Source organism: Cygnus olor, chromosome 3 (genome assembly GCF_009769625.2).
Source record: "Cygnus olor isolate bCygOlo1 chromosome 3, bCygOlo1.pri.v2, whole genome shotgun sequence".
Taxonomy (NCBI): Eukaryota; Metazoa; Chordata; class Aves; order Anseriformes; family Anatidae; genus Cygnus; species Cygnus olor.
This window is the reverse complement of record NC_049171.1, coordinates 46846124-46863615: the sequence shown is the minus strand read 5'-3', so window position 1 is coordinate 46863615 and position 17492 is coordinate 46846124. Positions and strand designations below refer to the sequence as shown.

Here is a 17492-nt window from a genome sequence, read left to right as displayed (position 1 = left end):
GCCTGCAGTACAGTGAGGGGCACGGCGTCCATCCAGGCTGCCACCCTGTAACCCGTGAGCCACTGCACTGCTGTCCCTTGGCAGGCTTCGGGGTGACAAGCTGGCCCCTTCTGGTGCCGGGCCACACCTCACAAAGGCCAGTGGCATTTGTAGAGAGCTTTCTTTAGACCTGCCTCGCCAGCGTCAGCTGCTGAGAGCAGAGTAGGGGCGTGCGGAGCCAAAGCAGGGCATGCCAGCGTCCCGTTCCCCGCTTCGGCTGCTGTGCCTGATCGTCCTCCTCACCACAGCCAGCGAGGCCTGGTCGGGGGCATCCCCTCCCAGTCACCCCTCTCGCTTGCCTTTTGCAACCTCGCACAGCTCTCTAGCTGGATTAAACCAGCTTTAGCTGCAGGAGATGCAACGAAACATCAGAATTAGCTAATTTTAATTTTCTGTTCTATAGGTAACGCTTACAGCAGAGACAGATTGTCGATATGTGGCCTGGAGGAGAAAGAAGCTGTACTTGCTGTTTGCTAAGCACCGTTTCATCTCACGCCTCTTCTCAATTTTAATCGGGAGCGACATTGCCGAAAAACTGTATGCTCTGAACGACAGGGTGCACGTGGGGAAGGGGTTTAGGTACGACATTCGCTTGCCAAACTTCTACCACGTTTCGCTCCCTGGGACGCCCCCGGTGCCGCCTCCGCGCCGCCTGCAGAGGAGGTCCCCCGGGCGGCTGCGGCCGGGGGTCCCAAACTGCAACTCCTCCAGGAAGCAATAGCGGGGAGGAACCTGCTCCCCTGATCATTCCCAAAGCCCCCCAGAGCACAAAGAGGAGACGTGGCGGAGCGGGAGGATGAAGCAGAATGAGACGTAGTGACGCCAAAAGTGACTGAGAAGTGCCATTTACTTTAGCCGAAGTAGCTTGAATTCTCCCTGTAGAGCCAGCTGGTTGGCTTGTGCATTCTGACTACTTGTGCAATATGTTTAGTTTCTGTTGGTTCTTCTGTTAGCCTTCTCACTTTGGGAGGAAAACAAATCACGATAGGCTGAAGTTTTATTGTAATCGTGGTGGCCTCTGTGTTGTGTTAAAAACAAAGCAAAACAAAAAACCCAACACAGTATCTGTGTTTATACTTTCTCAAAATTACTTGCCAGTAATGAAATGCACAGTTCTACCTTAATGCAAACAAGTAAGCTGTCTTCAAAGCACAGCAACCTGATTGTAACATTCGACTTATGCCATGTGAACCTTGTCTCAATTAACATGAAGAATATTACAGGAAGAGACTAATTGTATTGTTCTTCTTTTTGAAGAAGTGATTTTGAAATGCACAGCAAGATTCTTAAAGCAAACAAACAAGAGAAAACAACAAATCCCGTCCCACGAGTGATTGCTTTCTCTCAGGCTGTCCTAAAAGGACATTGTGTGAAAACAAACGTCAGTGTAATTGCTGGCACTGGAGAAGTAACGCAGTTACTATTGCTGCAAATACATGCTAGGGAAATGATTGTGCAGTGTTTCTAACAGAACGTAATGCTACAGAACCTGGACTTCCAAGGTGTAAGTGCCATTCATAACATGTACAATAAATATTGTTAATCAATCAACTGCCAAACCATTGGAGTTTGTTTTACAATATCCTTTTTAGCCAGGTTTGTCAGGTAGAAATTAATTAAGAAACAGCTGCAGCTCCAAATACCATCTTTAGCTGAAGCATTCTTGTTTAGCTTCCAGAGTCACTTCTCTGTGCCTATGAAATTATTGATTTAAAATGTATTCTCTCTGAAAATTGGTTTTAATAACGTAAGGGAGCACCAGCTCAAGCTTCAGTGGGAGAAAGCTGATTTTGAACCTTGAGGTCACTGTGCCTTTGGGGGGAAGTGTTTGAATGTCTTTTCTAACTCACCTTCCAGATGCATGCCAGTAATCAGAAAATAAGAAGCATTACTATTTTATGAGACCATATTGCTGCTTGAAAGATCTTGAGATAGGTCACATTTTTAATATTTAAAATCCAAAATTGCTGGACTGTTTGGTAGGACAACTGCTGCATGCTTGTGTATGTGCAGGTGCATATATGAGTTCAGATCTTGAGTGCTGGTGCTGGAGGGCTTAAAACAATGCTAAAACCTCATTCTCGAAAGGTAATCAGGCAGTGGACTTTTAACAACGCTATTACAAGTGATCTGAAACAGCCCTGTTTGAATGGCCTTCGGTGTAGAACAGTGTTGTCTAAGCCTTGCTTTTATCTTCATATCCCTTTCTCAGAGACATTAGTAATCTGCCAGACATTAGTATAGCATGTAATGCGGTAATCCCTAAATCCTGCTAATAACCCTTCCACATTATGTATTCCGTGTTTGTTACCGACTGTGTGAAGTCCCTGACTTTGTCTTGGTCAAGAGAGAATTGGTAAAATGTGAAAGGAGAAGTCACTGACAGTTATTGAAGACTGGCTCAGGAGATACCTAAGGCACAAAGTACCAGAACCTGGGAGAGGGTGTTAGGGAGCTGTGCACCCCGGTCTGACACTTCTCCTCAGGTGGCAGAGAAGAGACAGGCCAGCAGGCTGTGTGACCCTTTGGTGTGGCTCAGGAGCAGCGTTCTCACATCACTTCAGCACTGCAGTTAGTATCGTGGCCTACCTGTCGGCGGAGCTCACCACCTGCAGTGGGTGAGGAGCGCATCCCTGCCCACGGATGTGGCCACCCAAGCTCTGCGCTGCACATCCAACCTCTGCTTCACCCAGCTGAGCTCTTGCTGGTGACCATGCCGCGCGCTGAGGAGCTTTTGCGGTCCTTTTAAATAGGTGATTCAAAGATAGACCACCCCCCCCCAGTCTCTCCTTCTGATAAAATGGCAAAAATTTATAAATTTATTTTGCTATAAAACGTGTTGGACCAAGATGAAGTTTATACTTGCCATTTTATGTGTTACCAGTCTACCAGCATAAAAAGGTTATAGTCTAGCAACGTAAAAACTGGTATTCTGGACTAAGGCGTAGTATAAAGCACTAACTAATGCTCTTGTCGGTATTCTTGAATATATGGACCTGTCCAGTATGTGTCCATTGGAAAACTTGCCTTAACTTAAATGGGGCCAGTATTTAATAAACTACTATGATCACTGTCACCTTCAAAACAAGACCAAGGAATGATGCCTGCCCAATTTCTGTATCAAGTGTATGTATTCCATTTAAGCTATAGCATACTGCATAGAGAGAGACCTGTTCTGCAGTGATGGGCGCTTCATTACATCCTTAGGTAATTTTTTCCTTCCTCATGACTAGCGTGTGCCTTAGTTTCAGCCTTCTTTCCAGCCACAGTTTGCTCTTTGTGATGCTTTTCTCTGGTTGAATCAGTTAGTGTCAGAAATCTCTACAGAAATCTAGGACATGACTGAGTCAATATCTGAACATACTCTTAAGTAATCTTGTTTAGCTTTTGATACTATGCTTTTTGGGTTTTGAGTCACTTTTTAAAAATCATTTCCAGTTTTTCAGCATCTGTTTGAGTCACGACTGGCAGAACATTTCAGCTGTAGAATTCAGGGCACATATCTACAATAAAATATGTGCACACAAAGGATGGGAAGTGAGATACCAAGCCCTCTCCACCCCTGTTTTTTTTTTTTATTATTTTGACAGTGCTCCTAAAATGTGCTATAGAGAATACACGCTGGTATGTGATTCATAAAACAGTATTTTGGGAGATCTATATAATTTACCTCAGTAAAGAAGTACTCAGAATGATGTCTGTGAAATAATACAATCTTTTATGATGTCATATGAACCCACTTGTAGGTTTGTAAACATTTGGAGCAAGATGAAGCTTCGACTCGAACATCATCCCAGTTATGTCCATGTTATTACTCAGGAATAGCTGTCAGTGAGGTGATCAGGCTCCCTAATAATCGGTTTAAGTGAAAGGATAATTGCATCAGTGTGGCCTTGCGAACTGAGGACAGTATCGTGAATCCTTTTCTGATCAGCAGATCTCCCGGTACTCATATTTTATGTTTTGAACAGTTCCATGTTCTTCTATGGGGTTATGTCTAGATTTGAATGTTTTTATAGGTAAGAGTGTCAGAATCTGCTGCACGTGCTTGTTTACTCATTTGTCTGCATCAGTTCATCCTCCAGAGTTTTTAGGATTGTGAACGTTGTGCTTGAATTGCCCTTCCAGCCTGCAGAAGGGTTCAAATTTCATATTACTGCACAAGCCAAAAAATACATGGCCCAGGACAGTCCGGAGAGCCAAAAAAAGTTATCCAGGAGAGGCTTTTATAAAATTAGGATCATGGCAAATCAATTTATTGGATGCAGCAATATATTGTGAGATCTTCAAAGCGAGTCCTCCCTATCTGGGGGCGCCCCGGTGGCTGGTTGCCTGCAGTCCTTTGGCAGAGCAATGCAGGTCTGATAAATGCCTTAAATAAGCATAGGACTGGCCCTGCAGTTCTTTTGTTAGATACTACTTGCTTAACAAGCAGTAGTGTAAGTACAGGTAACAGAATGTACAGGTAACTTAGTGTTTTTACATGCAACTCCGCTCAGAACTACAGAATACCAGAGAGGATGTATCCTTACGTACTGTTATAACTAATAATGCTAGGCAAGGCAAATTGTAAATGCTTAATGAAAAAGATTATTTGATGTGGTTGCCTGTTCTAATAGAGACTGGACGTGGTGGCTGAGGTGGTCCATCCCAGTCCTACATTTTTAAGAATTAATTGCCCCACAACAAACCAGCAAATGTGGCAGAGGGATCAAAGGGAACTCTGTAATGGAATGGAAATAATTGTGTCAAACTATACACATACATATGACCTCCTCTAGGATAACACTGGGAAAGCTGGATACATGCTTGGATGATGTATAGTTTCACCACACCTCAAAAAAAGGCAGATGCTTGCAGTAATTAAGTAATATGTTGATGCTAACTTCCAGCAAAAAAAGCACTCTATGGTATTTAAATATTGTAAATGATAAATATAATACGCATTTGGGCTCAATATACATGAAAAATTAAAATACAGTGTTGTACTGCTCACATAAACAGGTCTTGCAAACCATCTGTTAAAAATTAAATGAATCCATAAGCTATTTAGATAAAACTATTTAAACAGAAGAAATGGAAATAAATATATATTTGTTGAATTTACATTAACAGATTAAGTATTTTTCTTCCTCTCTATTCCTCTTAATATTTGAGTGCATATTCTTCTGCCCCGAAGTATTACAGCATTACAGATTTTTTTACAGTAGAACAAAGTAAATACTTTATTAAGCTGATTTGTTAATCTCTCTTGAAAATACTTGTTGTGCTTACATTAATATGCATAAAAATATAATAGGTTCGGGTTTTCCAAGGGAAAGCAGCCATTTCATTTTTTTCACTGTTTGTCCAAATCATATTAACTTTTCTGTCTGGTAGATTTTTGTGGCTCTGCAGTTTCTGCTTAATCTCCTGGGGCAGAGGGCAGAGGCAGTACGAGCTGCAGCGTGCCTTCTGGTGAAGTTGTCGGAATTGGTTAAAAAAGAGAAAGACGGTTGAGTAGCGCTTGAACGCTCTGGTATTTATAATCTGGATTACGGGTTTGAACACATCATGTGTTAAAAGAGTAGAGTGAGCAAATAGTTTGTAATAATCCAGATTATTAATGCCAGAAATTCATACATATAGGTGTGCTGAAGGACTGTTTGCTCTCTCACTGCACTATTCTAACGTTTGCAGTCTGCATCGCGTGCTCTGTGTGAGTCAAGGGAGTTAATTGAACTTAGCCTGGAAATGATGCCACCTCCTCGTGGTGAATCAAGCCGTGTAGGTGGAGCTCCGTAAGCACCAGTGTGTAGGAGCAGCATCAGGAGCACATCATGTGAGGCACCCGACCGCTGCTGGAGGCTCCACAAGCAGCTGGAACTGCAGGGAACGCTGGCACTGGGACGGATTTGCAGGATTTGGAGCCAGCTCCAAGGCCAGGGCTGGCGAAGCCCTTCTGCTGAGCAGCATTGCAGGTGGTTCTGCCAGCAGAGGGTTTTGACCCAAATCCTCGTTCGGCAAGCCACAAACATTGTTAAACATTGTCATGGACTGGGGAGAAGGTGGGATGTTCCCAAAAGCCTGTCAGAGCAGGATCTTACAGCAGTTGTTCTGCTGTGGATTCCCAGACAGTTTTATTCAGTTGTCTCTTCCACCACACTGTTGGTATATTGTGGGGATAGCACTATTTCCCCATATCAGTGGGGTCTTTGCAGAAAAGAAGACTAAGAATTCACTGGTGTCATATGAATAAACAACTGCAATAAAATAATGGTGGTAAATAACTATTTGTACTGGGTCTGGTTGGGATGGAGTTGACTTTCCCTGCAGCAGCCCATATAGTGCTGTGTTCTGCACTTGTAGCTAGAACAGCGTTGGTGTCACACCGGTGTTGTGTCTATTGCTGAGCAGTGCTGGCACAGCATCAGGACTGCCTCCAAACCCCCAGAGCCAGCAGGCTGGGGGTGGGCAAGAGGTGGGGAGGGGACATCACCAGGGCAGCTGGCCTAAAGGGACCAAAGGGATATCCCATGCCATGTGGTGTCACACTCAGCAATAAAGGTTGGGCAAGGGGCAGGAGGGAGGGGGCTCTCGTCATGAAGATGTCTGTCCTCCCAAACAACCACTATGTGTATCGAGGCCCTGCTTCCCAGGATGTGGCTGAATGTCTCTCGTTGAGCCTTTTTCTTTCCTGTCATACCTTCTCCCTGCACTCTCCCTTTGAGGTGGGTTTGAACTTGTCTAAAGCCAGGGGGATGTGGCAGTTTTCCAGGCGTAAGGTGTAAAGGCCCCTTAGGCTGAGAAGGCCAGAAGTCCCGTTTCATGGCTCAGTGCTCTGACTGCACTCGGCTGTGTAGGAGCAGGCAGCACCACCATCTTCTCCAGCAACCGCGTTTTATACGGGGGCGCTGGAGCAGGCCGCTCTGTGAAGGGGTGTGTGCGGGCACCTACCTTTGGGAAGGGATTTGGGCTTTGTGACCCCAAGTGGACGGAGACCTGCCTGGTGCCTGGGCTCTCAGGGCTGAGATGGACATCACACATGCTGAGCATTTCCCACCTGAGGGTTTTAGTGAACCACAGGATGCACACGGGAACGTCTAGATAACCTGACTGTGGGTTTGGGCTGGTAGGGCCCAGCTGTAGGACATGGCCGTGTGGTGGGGTACTGGCAGGTACATTATGGGGTGGGATGAAAACCCATCAGGTACTCCCCGTATCTGTTCGTGCACGTTCTCGTGCACTGTGGTAAACGGGAAATAACATCCCCTAAAAAAAGTGAGGTGGTCCAGTTCACATCTGCTAGGGTACACGAGTATGGGTATCAGCAGTTAGTGCGACATAGCTGTTGTGCTGGAAATCTGTACCGTGCTTGGTTCGTTACCTTCATGTTAAAATCTCTACAATTTTTAGTGAATCCAGTTGTAGCAGATGCTCTATTTTACTACAAGATTTAGCTTAGAAAAAAAATATATTTTGAATACTTATTTTGAATATGAAGCAAAACTGTCCTGTTTTCCTTGATAGAAAGGTAGGGCTCTCTCAGATGACTTTTTAAGCAGCTCTCCCAAGTGAAGTGAATGGGGACTCCTTGAACACCAGTCATTCAGCCCCATGCTCTGAATTTTACCAGGTCTACATTTCCTTGTTTGGTTATGGCTTTTCAAAACATGCGGTGTCCTTTAAATATATATGTTCATGTGTTAAAGAATTAATGAGTAATTATTAGTAGGAAAAAAAACACCACAATATATATGGATATTTTAAAGAAATATGGAATATAAAACATTTTTTATATTTTTTGTGTTAAAAATTATTACTACTTTTACCATAGGCATTGCAATTTTAGTTCTGAAACTGCTTTATATGGTGATATGCGTATTTAAGCTAATATTACATGCAAAAGCAATAATCATATTTATATATATTATGTTTGTTTATTGCAGTATGTATCCCTGTTTTTAACCCTATATAATACGGTTTTGTTTGTTGCTTTTTTCTTTACAGAACAAAAAATATAATAAACATTAATCAGAAGACTGGTCTTATTTATTCATTGAAATTAGAGTGCTTTTCTTTTTTAATTCTGTGTTTGCCTTTACCCTCAAGGCTCATTCAAACAGTAGCAAGAAGCAGTTGCAGTGTGATACACCGTGGCACACTTTTAGGTAGTCATTTACAAGATGCAGAACTGAGGTCCAGCATCTGGACCTACAAAGCAGCAGAGCCGAAGAGTTCAGTAAATGCAGACCAGACCCTCCTCAGCAGCTGCTCAATGCTGACTGAAATGGCAGAGGAAGCAGCTAACTCAGTCAAGAAATTGGGTGTTTATTATCTTTTTGAGGTTTATGCTCGAAACAGGATGCATTTCGAAGACTCTTGTTTAGGACTGCTAGTCTGAACAAGTGCATCAAATGCTCCTGCCTGATATTTGAGCTACAGCAACCTGTTTCTGTGCAGTTGGACCAAACTTGTGCATTCCAGGTTTGCTTTGTGCTTTTGATCTTTTGTTCCTAGTATTTATTTTAGCTTACTTTCTTCCCAAGTATCAGTGATTATGCATTTTGTCCCCACTCTTGCTCTCATCTCATCATGTCTTTTCGTAAAGATAAATTTAACCTAAAAAAAACTATCTCATGCCCATTCTCAGTTCTTCTGAGCTAATCTATTTACTTTTTCTTCCCCCTCAGAGCATGGAGTATTTTCACTCTCAAATCCTACATGCTTTCTCTGTCATTTGTTTAAATAAAGCAGTAGACTCATCTTCTGTCTCCCCTCATTTCCTCTTTTTCCTTCTTCCTTGAGTACTTGTTAACTTCTTTAATATTTCTCTTTCCTTTCCCTTTTTACTTTCTTGAGTTCTGTCTATCCTTCTGGACATGTTAAGCACTTCTCATCTAATTTTTTTGTCTTGAAATAAATTTGTAAATACTTACCAATAATGATGATTAAAAAGATCCTAGAAAACTAGTTTTTAATGATGCATAGATATGAAGTCCTGGAAATTCAAGCCTAGCCTTCATTTCTCAAAACCAGCCACTGGCACAGCTAAAAAGGACTAATATTGCAACAAAACATTAATTGCAATTGTGCCAACACCAAAAAGCATGCGCACAGTTATGCCCCACCAACGTCTGCAATTCCTTTGGTTTATCCGGGCAGCCAGACAGGATAACACATTCCCACACACCTCCGCTGTGATCTGTGGCAAAGACGGATGTACTTGAGGATTTGCACAGACACCTCTGCATTGTCACGTCCCTGAGGACTGGGTGCCCGGCTCAGGCACTGCTGCATTGCTTCATGGATGTCTCGTGGTCAATAGCAGCAGCAGCTTGCCTCCCGGACACGTGACGTGCTTGGACCCAGTACTCCCAGTATTCCCAGTATCCCTCTATTTCCAGAACCAGGCAGACCCCTTCGGGACAGACCCCCCGCCCTTCCCCGCTGCCCTTAGCAGTGACAGGTGCACCGTGATACATGATAAGTTTTTATAGCGGGTCTCCTTTTATTTTTTCGGTCGTCGTGTGATTCAGGCAGCCAAAGCGTAGCATAGCAGGCTCTGCAATCATCAGGCTGAGAAAATGCACTTCTGAGCAGACCATAGGCTTGTCTATATTCACAGAAATTTTTCCCTGAGCAACTTAAATACAAATTAAACTGTCAGCATCACACATAATTGAGGAACAGGGATAACTGCTAAACGTGACTAAATAAATTGTTTACAGTGTATAGTTTGGATAACCTCAAGAGCAAACAGCTTCACTCTGCCCTTGTACCTCATGACCGTGTACCCTTTGGATAAACATCGACGACAACCTGTGCATCTGCTAAAACTTGGATACTTTGGCAGATTGTTTTAGAAGACACTTGGCTCCCGGCCTGATAAGTTTGCAACAACCAATTAACGTACTGTCAGTCAGACACTTGGAAGCCCAAGGCTCACAGAAAGAAAGCCCTTGTTGTGGAAAGAGGAGACACCCTCCCTGCAGACGTGCCATGGGAAACACAGCCAGACTACGTTGGGATGCATCAGAAAGTGACTGTCAGAGGGGATGGGGTAAAGATGCGCCAGAATGCGTATGCTCCTCCTATATATTATATAAGAAGCCCTCCAGAATATTGAAGAGTTGAGAGAGTATTTATCATTCAAAACCCCTTCAATATAAACTTCCCTGTAATAAAATGTAATTCTCAAGGATGCTTTCAGAGAAAACCCAAATCAATATTTTTTCTGTGAAAATGTGTGCAATATTTCAGTCACATGGCACATAATTTCAGCATGTGTAATGGGATTTGTCTCACTGAAATGCGGTAGTTCTGAACTACACATCTAGGCTTCCTCCAGCCACCACACACGGCCAGTGTATTTCAGCCCCCTTCAGACGGTTGTCAAACATACACGTACAAGATTAATTATTTCCTGAGTGAGCCCCCCTGCATGGTCTGTAGAGGGAATTTTTTCCATGTAAACACCAGGCAGCCCTTCTGTGCTGTGCGGTGATGGAGCACAGGCACAGGTTGCCCACAGAGGCTGGGGGGTTTCCCCCTTGGAGATCCGCAACAGCCACCACATGGTCCTGGGCAAGCAGCCCTGGGTGTCCCTGCTTGAGCAGGGTGGGCTGGACCAGATGGCCTCCAGAGGTCCCTGCCCACCTCAGCCCTTCCGTGACTCTGTGATTTAAAAGATTAGTTTAGAGCAGACATCTTTGAGTTTGCAGATGCTGGGGACGCTTCCTGAAACTATAAATGGAAACGTTTCATAGATCTTGCCATTGTCTCAAAATAGCTGTGTCAGCTTGGCACATCTGGGATCCAGAGCTACAGCAGCTAGGTATACAAAGCATTTGTTCTCTTTAGTGAAAAAACTTTGCCTAAAAAAGGCTGTGGAATCGGAGGCGCTCATTCAGAAGAGGCAGAGTGCTTGCGATCTTAGAAGAAGCTACTCAATGGTCTGCGTAGTAAAAAACCTTGCTGCACTGAGCCGAGGCACAGGAGTGGGAATTTCGTCTCCCACCTCTGCTCCTGGCCTCACGCAGGACCTCTGCTGAGCTGCGCTGCCCTGTGTATAAGCACATTTTGGTCTCCTTACAATGCATAAGAAACAGCCAAGCCCCAAGGTTCACTTACACTGTCGCAGATCACAAAGCAGAGCAATGGAGATAAGGCACAAAAGAGGGTAACTTGCAACCCCCGTGTGACATTGTCTGCTGTGGGCCATTAGTGTGGAAGATAACTAAACTGGAGAAAGTACATAAGCTATCAAGACTTTAACAGCAAAATAGAGAAACACAACAGGAGGAAAGTCTGCATCACTGAACTGCTGTAATGCCAATGTTTAGACCTGTCTCTACTAACACAATGCATCAATCCAACACGCATCTAAAAATCGATCTGACTGTGTGAAGTCAACCCCTCATACATGCGGAGCACATAGTTTTTATGTCTGGCCTCTGTCAGGTTAATTTATATTTGCAGACTTTGATGAAGATGTGATTTATTGACATAGACAGGAGGTTAAAACAACTCTTTATGCCTTCACAGTGGTTTAACAGTTGAATGCTGAAGAGATTTAAACCACATTCTCCTATGGCACATGAGACCTTGGCTTGAGAATAAACTTGGAAGAACTCATTCTACTCAAAGAATGTTATCTACATTATCTCTATAACCGTACAGACACTTGTATAGAGATCCGCATGTAACTATATAGATACCCATATAGAGATCCACTATATAGATATCCCTGAACAGACACTGTTCATCACTGTTACCCCCCAAAACCCTGTTGGGAAGTGAGAGAAGCCTGAAGACTCTATAAAAGGCACAACCAGCACAGCAAGCTGTGCTTCTCCAATGCGTATCACCCAGTAACGTGACAGAAAATGCTTACACGTCGGTCTAGATTTGTAGGGCAGCTCTCTGACAGGCTGCTCGGGGCTGTTTTGGGAGCTGCTCGGCCACATTCCAGCCAGCGTAGCTGAGTATCATCGGTCTCCAACACGTGCTCGATGCTATCTCTTGTGACCGTTCCTGTGGCCACGCTCTCCCAAGCTGCTCTTCCTGTCCTTTTTCCAGCTCACTTTCTCTGCATATCTCAGGAAACAGCGAATACATCGCTAAGAATGGCCAGTCCCAAGGAAGCACGGTCCCAGAGGAAGTCCTTTGTAACAAACTCATATTTTGGAAAACCAGGTCTTACACCGGGCAGCAGGCTTCATAAAAACCCTGTTAACATGGCACACCTCAGTGGAAAGATCCAGGTGTGCTGTCCCAGATGGAATAGTCACAAGCACAGCACAGGCAGAGTGTACCGGGCCTCGTGTTGGTGTGTATGTGTGTAGACTGTAACTTTGCCGCTTGCCCATCAGAAGACAGTGAAAAACCTCATTTTGGTCACTTCTTCAGGTCCCCATGGGGACGGGCTGGGATGCCCATGGCCAGCACCCTGAAAACGAAGACCTTGCCCTGCCACAGCGGCGGTGCAGGGGGACAGACACACCGTCTGTCTGCCTGCCTGTCCGTCGACAGAGCGTGCCGTGCCCTGCCTTAGTGCCTGCGACACGCCTCGGTGCCTGGGACACCCGCCGGCGACAAGGCGGCCGCGGCAGGTGCCAAGCTCGCCCCGGGCTCGCCATGTAGGGGAATCGCCGCCGGCCGCGCGTGTCGGGGGGAACCGGGCGCTGCTAATTTTAACCGCCCCACAGCCAGGCGCGCTGCCGGAGCCGCGGGCCGGCCCCACAGCCAGCGGCGGCACCTCGCCGCCTTCCTCCCTGCCACTGAGGGCGGCGGAGCCGGGCGCCGCTCGGTGCCGCCCCGTCCCTCAGCGCCCCCCGCGGGGGGACCCCGGGGCCGGAGCCGGGAGCCCCTCAGCGGGGGGACCCCGCAGCCCCCCGGGGCCGCCGGGAGGCGCCTGCGCGCTGCGGCCGCTCGGTGCCGGCCCCGCGCCTGGCGCCGCCCGCAGCCCGCCGGCGGCCGCTGCCTATTTTAGTCACAGCGCCGGGACGGGGCCGCCGCGGGGCCGGGGGACGGGACGGGACGGGACCGGCCGGGACGGCGCCTGCCGCCGGGGGCTGCGGGGAGCGACCCCCCTCTGTCCGTCCCGTCTGGCCCGTCCCGAACCGTCCCGAACCGGCGGGGAGACTTTGCCGAGGGCGCCCGGCAGGGGGCCCGGGGACAGGTAAGGGGCCGGGCACCGGGATCGGGATCGGGTCCGGGGTCGGGTTCGGGAGAGGCTCCGCGCCCGCCTGCCCTGGGTACAGCGTGTCCCCCCTCGGGTCGGGTCGCTCGGTGGCTTGTTAGTACTGAAATTGACTTAACACCACCCCACCCCCCACCCCCCCCCGTAGTGCTTATAAATGAAAAACAAAACAAATATATTTTATATATATATTTTTATATATATTATTCTTCTTCCATCACAGTCCGGTCAGTCCGTGCAGCCCCATTTGGGGCTCACTGAGCGCTGCCGAGCTTTGCTGGTGTGGTGGCATGTTCGCTGGGGCCATCGTCCTGGAGATGTCTCTTTTTGGGGTGAAAGGGACGGGTTGCTTGATTTATTATTATTATTATTATTATTATTATTATTATTATTATTATTATTATTATTATTAATGCTGGTTTGGATGCTGTGGGTTAAAGCAAAGCTTCGTAGGCACGGGTATAGAAAGCAGGGCAGCAGGGCGACAGCTGCGGTTGCACCCCTCGGCGGGGTCTTTGTGCGCGTCCGTGTGCGGTGCAGTCAAAACAGGGTGAGAGCAAACGCAGCCAACACGTTTCCAGCTCCATCGTACGTCCCTGATGTTACTGCCTTGAGCCTACGTAAGAGTGGTTGTCACTGGATGGATATTTTTGTTGACTAAGCAGGACGAAAATACCGCTAAATTTTGTGTAGAGTGAGGCTAACAAATTTTTGTCGTCGCTGACACGTTTAATAGAAATGAACTCGCCCCAAAGAGTGTATTGAAATACATCTTTTCCTATACCATTTTCCCATTCACTCCTACTTCATTATAAAAAGGAAAGTGGTAACTTAAACTGTAATTAAGTTAATTGTGCTAGCAGTAATAGTCTTCAGCTCACAAAGGCAAAGAAATCATTATTGATTGTTGAGACTCTATGCAGTTTTGTGCTATGAGACCACAGAAAAGTAGTTAAAGAGCTGCAGGTATAAAAAAATTGTTGAGCTTGGCTATTTCTTTAAACTCACAAAGCCCATCTATGTAAATGAGCTTGCAATGACTGTAAACGTGTCCAAACATACTTGCAGAAAGCTCTAAGAAGCTGTCTTGAATAATGCTGAACAGTAAAGCTGTGGGATACAAATATTCTCAAGAAAGTGAGTGATGATGAGGGCTGGATGCTCTATGCTGTCCCACGTCAGCTTGGCAAGCCTGCTCTCATAGTGCAACACAATGCTTAAAACTTTTCTGTTAGGTTTACAATTTGTGAATGTTGTGCACATATCCATAAACCCCCCTTTTTTTGAAGGCATCTGTGTCTGATGGTCTGGGGACTAAATACTTTTGAGAATGGCTTTCAAAAGTTTGGTCTCATATAAAGATGTCCTGAGTACGGGAAAATCCTAGAGTAAACTCAATTCAGGTGTTCATTTATGTTCTGAGAATTTGGATTTTTAGACCTAAAAGCGCAACGTCTTACACACCTTACCTGTCTATTGAGTACATACACACAAGAAGTTAATCGGCTTTCTTGCTAACTGTACTAGCTTCTGTGGATTTAATACTACGCTGTCACTGCATGTTTTCAATATTCCTTTTTTTTTTTCTGGACAACCAGATTGCTTGAGTCTTCAGTCAGCTGAATTTTCAAACTCTTACTTTAGTAAATCAAAATCCATATGAAGGAAAATTTACAAGGTATTTAAAATATTCTTTTAATTATTTGTCATATGGTACATAAAGCTTACATTTCACTTGATGTTATTTCCACTATTCTTCCAAATGATTTGACCGTGTTTGTATTCCTAACTTCAGTATTAATACATTGCCACTTTAAAATCTTACACTGTATTCTTAGCAGAAATAATGCTACATGAAAGTTTTAAAGGTGTGATTCTGTATTTCCAATGTGAAGTTTTGGTACTCTGAGGTTCATCTGTTGAACAGCAGATTTTTTGCTAATACTTCAATATTACTTGACAACAGTAGAAGTTAAGGCTAAAGAATTGGATCTAAAAGCTACAGAGTTCTTCCGGATATTTGATTTCCTGGTGTTATCTGTGGATAGCATTTTAGGGTAGAGCTTGTAGCTGTGCGTTCCTGATTTTGTTGATTCTCAAACAAGCTCACTAATTGAAATTCCTCCGTAAGAGCCAGTGTCGCAGTCTGTCCTCGTGTCGTCCTGCAGATAGAATAAGTCTATTTCTTCCAGCTTTAAAATACCATCTCGAAGTTCTGCAGCTTTCCGACATTCTCCGGTGTGGCAAGGGTGCTGCGATGTTGCTGAGTAGTAAGTTAACATCAAATGTAATCATATGAAGACTTCAAGGTGTTAAAGCTTATAAAAATGGATTTGTGCAGATTTAGTGTCCAAGGTTATAATTTATGCATCTAAGCAGGTGGCACAGATTTTGGAAAGTACCAACCATCCTGTTGTTGCAACTATGGATGCTACATTGTCAAAGCTGTTAAATGATAGGTCAATATGTGTTCGAGAAACACCTTTCCTTATGCCAATTCTTGGCCAACAGGATCAGCACCCATGGTTTATGGGGAGTATCAGGTTGGCTGGACTGGGAGAAGAATGATTGCCACGTGCCGTACAGTTGGCAGGCCTGGCTGGGTTTCCAGTCTTCGAATGTGTGACGCTTTACGGCCAAGTCTTAGACGAGTGAGGTATCCTCTGTTCTCGTGCACGCACTACAAAATTTGGCTGGGAAAAAAGCAAGCATCTGGAAAGCTTTGTGGATTCGTAATCAGATGCAGCTGAAATTCCTCTCTGCAGCCCATTTTGATCTTGAGTCAAGTCGATAGAGTTATGGCTAGTTCTGCGTATATGTATGTGAATTTGGTTGTCTTTACTCATTCTGTTACCAAATGAGGGCATATTAGGGGGCACGTTCACTGACAGATTACTGGGCAGCTGAAAGACTGAGTATACGTGGAAGCTCAACTGCTAGCTTTTTGCAGAAGAAGTGGCGATCCTGCTGTAGGGAGGTTATGTTGTTTGAAAATGGGCACAGCCATGAGATGGGTATAGGATGAGCACAAACGTCGTAGCCCAGAGGCAGCAGCTACCTTCTGCTTATCAGCACGTGAAAATTGCAGTCGTGCGCACTCCTCCTGGTGCACACTCGCGCTGGTTGTGTGAACGGTTTGGGTACGACAGCGGAGCAGCTCTCGTTGCTAAACTTCATGTGCAGGAGCTGAAGAGGAGTAGGAGCAGGTGTGGATGGTGCGTGTTTAGTAACCGGACTGTGAGTTTGCGTGGGCATCCAGGGTATGGGTAGCAACTTGGTGTAAAATTTGTTTATGCCTTTGCGAATGACTAATGTAGGAATCAAAGGAGGAAAATGAGCTCTTAAGAAAAGAAATAAGAGAATTAAGTTTTTTTGGTTAAAAAATAGATTATTTTTCTTTGAAAACTTGTTCCAGGGACTGTGTACACTATGTCCTTGCTGGTGTTTGATCCTGCAAAATGTCTCTGCGTACTCTGTAGCGTGCCTTATCTGTGACAGGCTCTGGGCTTCTGAGAGGAGTTGCAAGAGGGTTGAGTTTTTCTCCCTGATTTTCTTCCCACTGCTTTCAAAAGGACTGTTTAATTTCAGAAATTGTCCAGCTTGCATAAGCCCTGTACACAAGTCGGTTGGGGGGAAATAATAAAACAAGTGAATGGAGCTAAGGCAACACAACCACTCTCAAGTGTCAGAAAGATGCTGAGTGTGTTCCAGTCGGCAGGAAGCGTGGGGTGCATTAACCGTGTCCTGGAAGTCTGCTCAACAGCTGAGTTACGTGGCAGTTAGCAAGCACATGAGGTGGGGACAGGCACCGTCTCTCAGAATTTACTTGAATGCAAATCCCACCGCGTTAGATATTACGGAGTCTGTTTGCTCAGTGATACAGGCATGTATTTCGTTAGTGAGAATCAAGCACAGCTCCGTATCATCTCTCCCGCTGCAGCAGCAGGGGATCACATGTACTTTGCTGGAAGCAGGGTTTCCTCTTGCTTCCAGCAGCCTACCTAGAGGTGGTAGTATTATTCCAGCTGGAAACTGGTCTGTGTTCAGAAGACCCCCTGGACTACTTGTAACACCGAGTTCCGTATGGGGACTGGCTTCTAAGATATTAAAGGTAGTGTCTTGAATCCTTCCACTTTCTCTTTGCAGTTTAATAGCGCGTTTTTTGCTTTGTTTGGGGAAGGTGTTTGCCCGCAGAAATCTTATTTTAATTGGTGCAAAAAGAAAGTACGCTGTATTTATCCTTGCTATTAAAACAAAGCCTATGTATTTT

At 45.2% G+C, this 17492-nt stretch overlaps 1 protein-coding gene across 1 annotated transcript in view; it reads left to right on the top strand.

Moving 5' to 3' along the window:
• The window catches only part of LOC121067827 (blood vessel epicardial substance-like), a 51240-nt gene that overhangs the window by 11864 nt on the left and 21884 nt on the right, over positions 1–17492 (top strand). Inside the window, 2 exon segments of the mRNA XM_040552700.1 lie at positions 443–595; positions 597–618. Of these exon segments, the coding sequence (XP_040408634.1) occupies positions 443–595; positions 597–618 (175 nt within the window).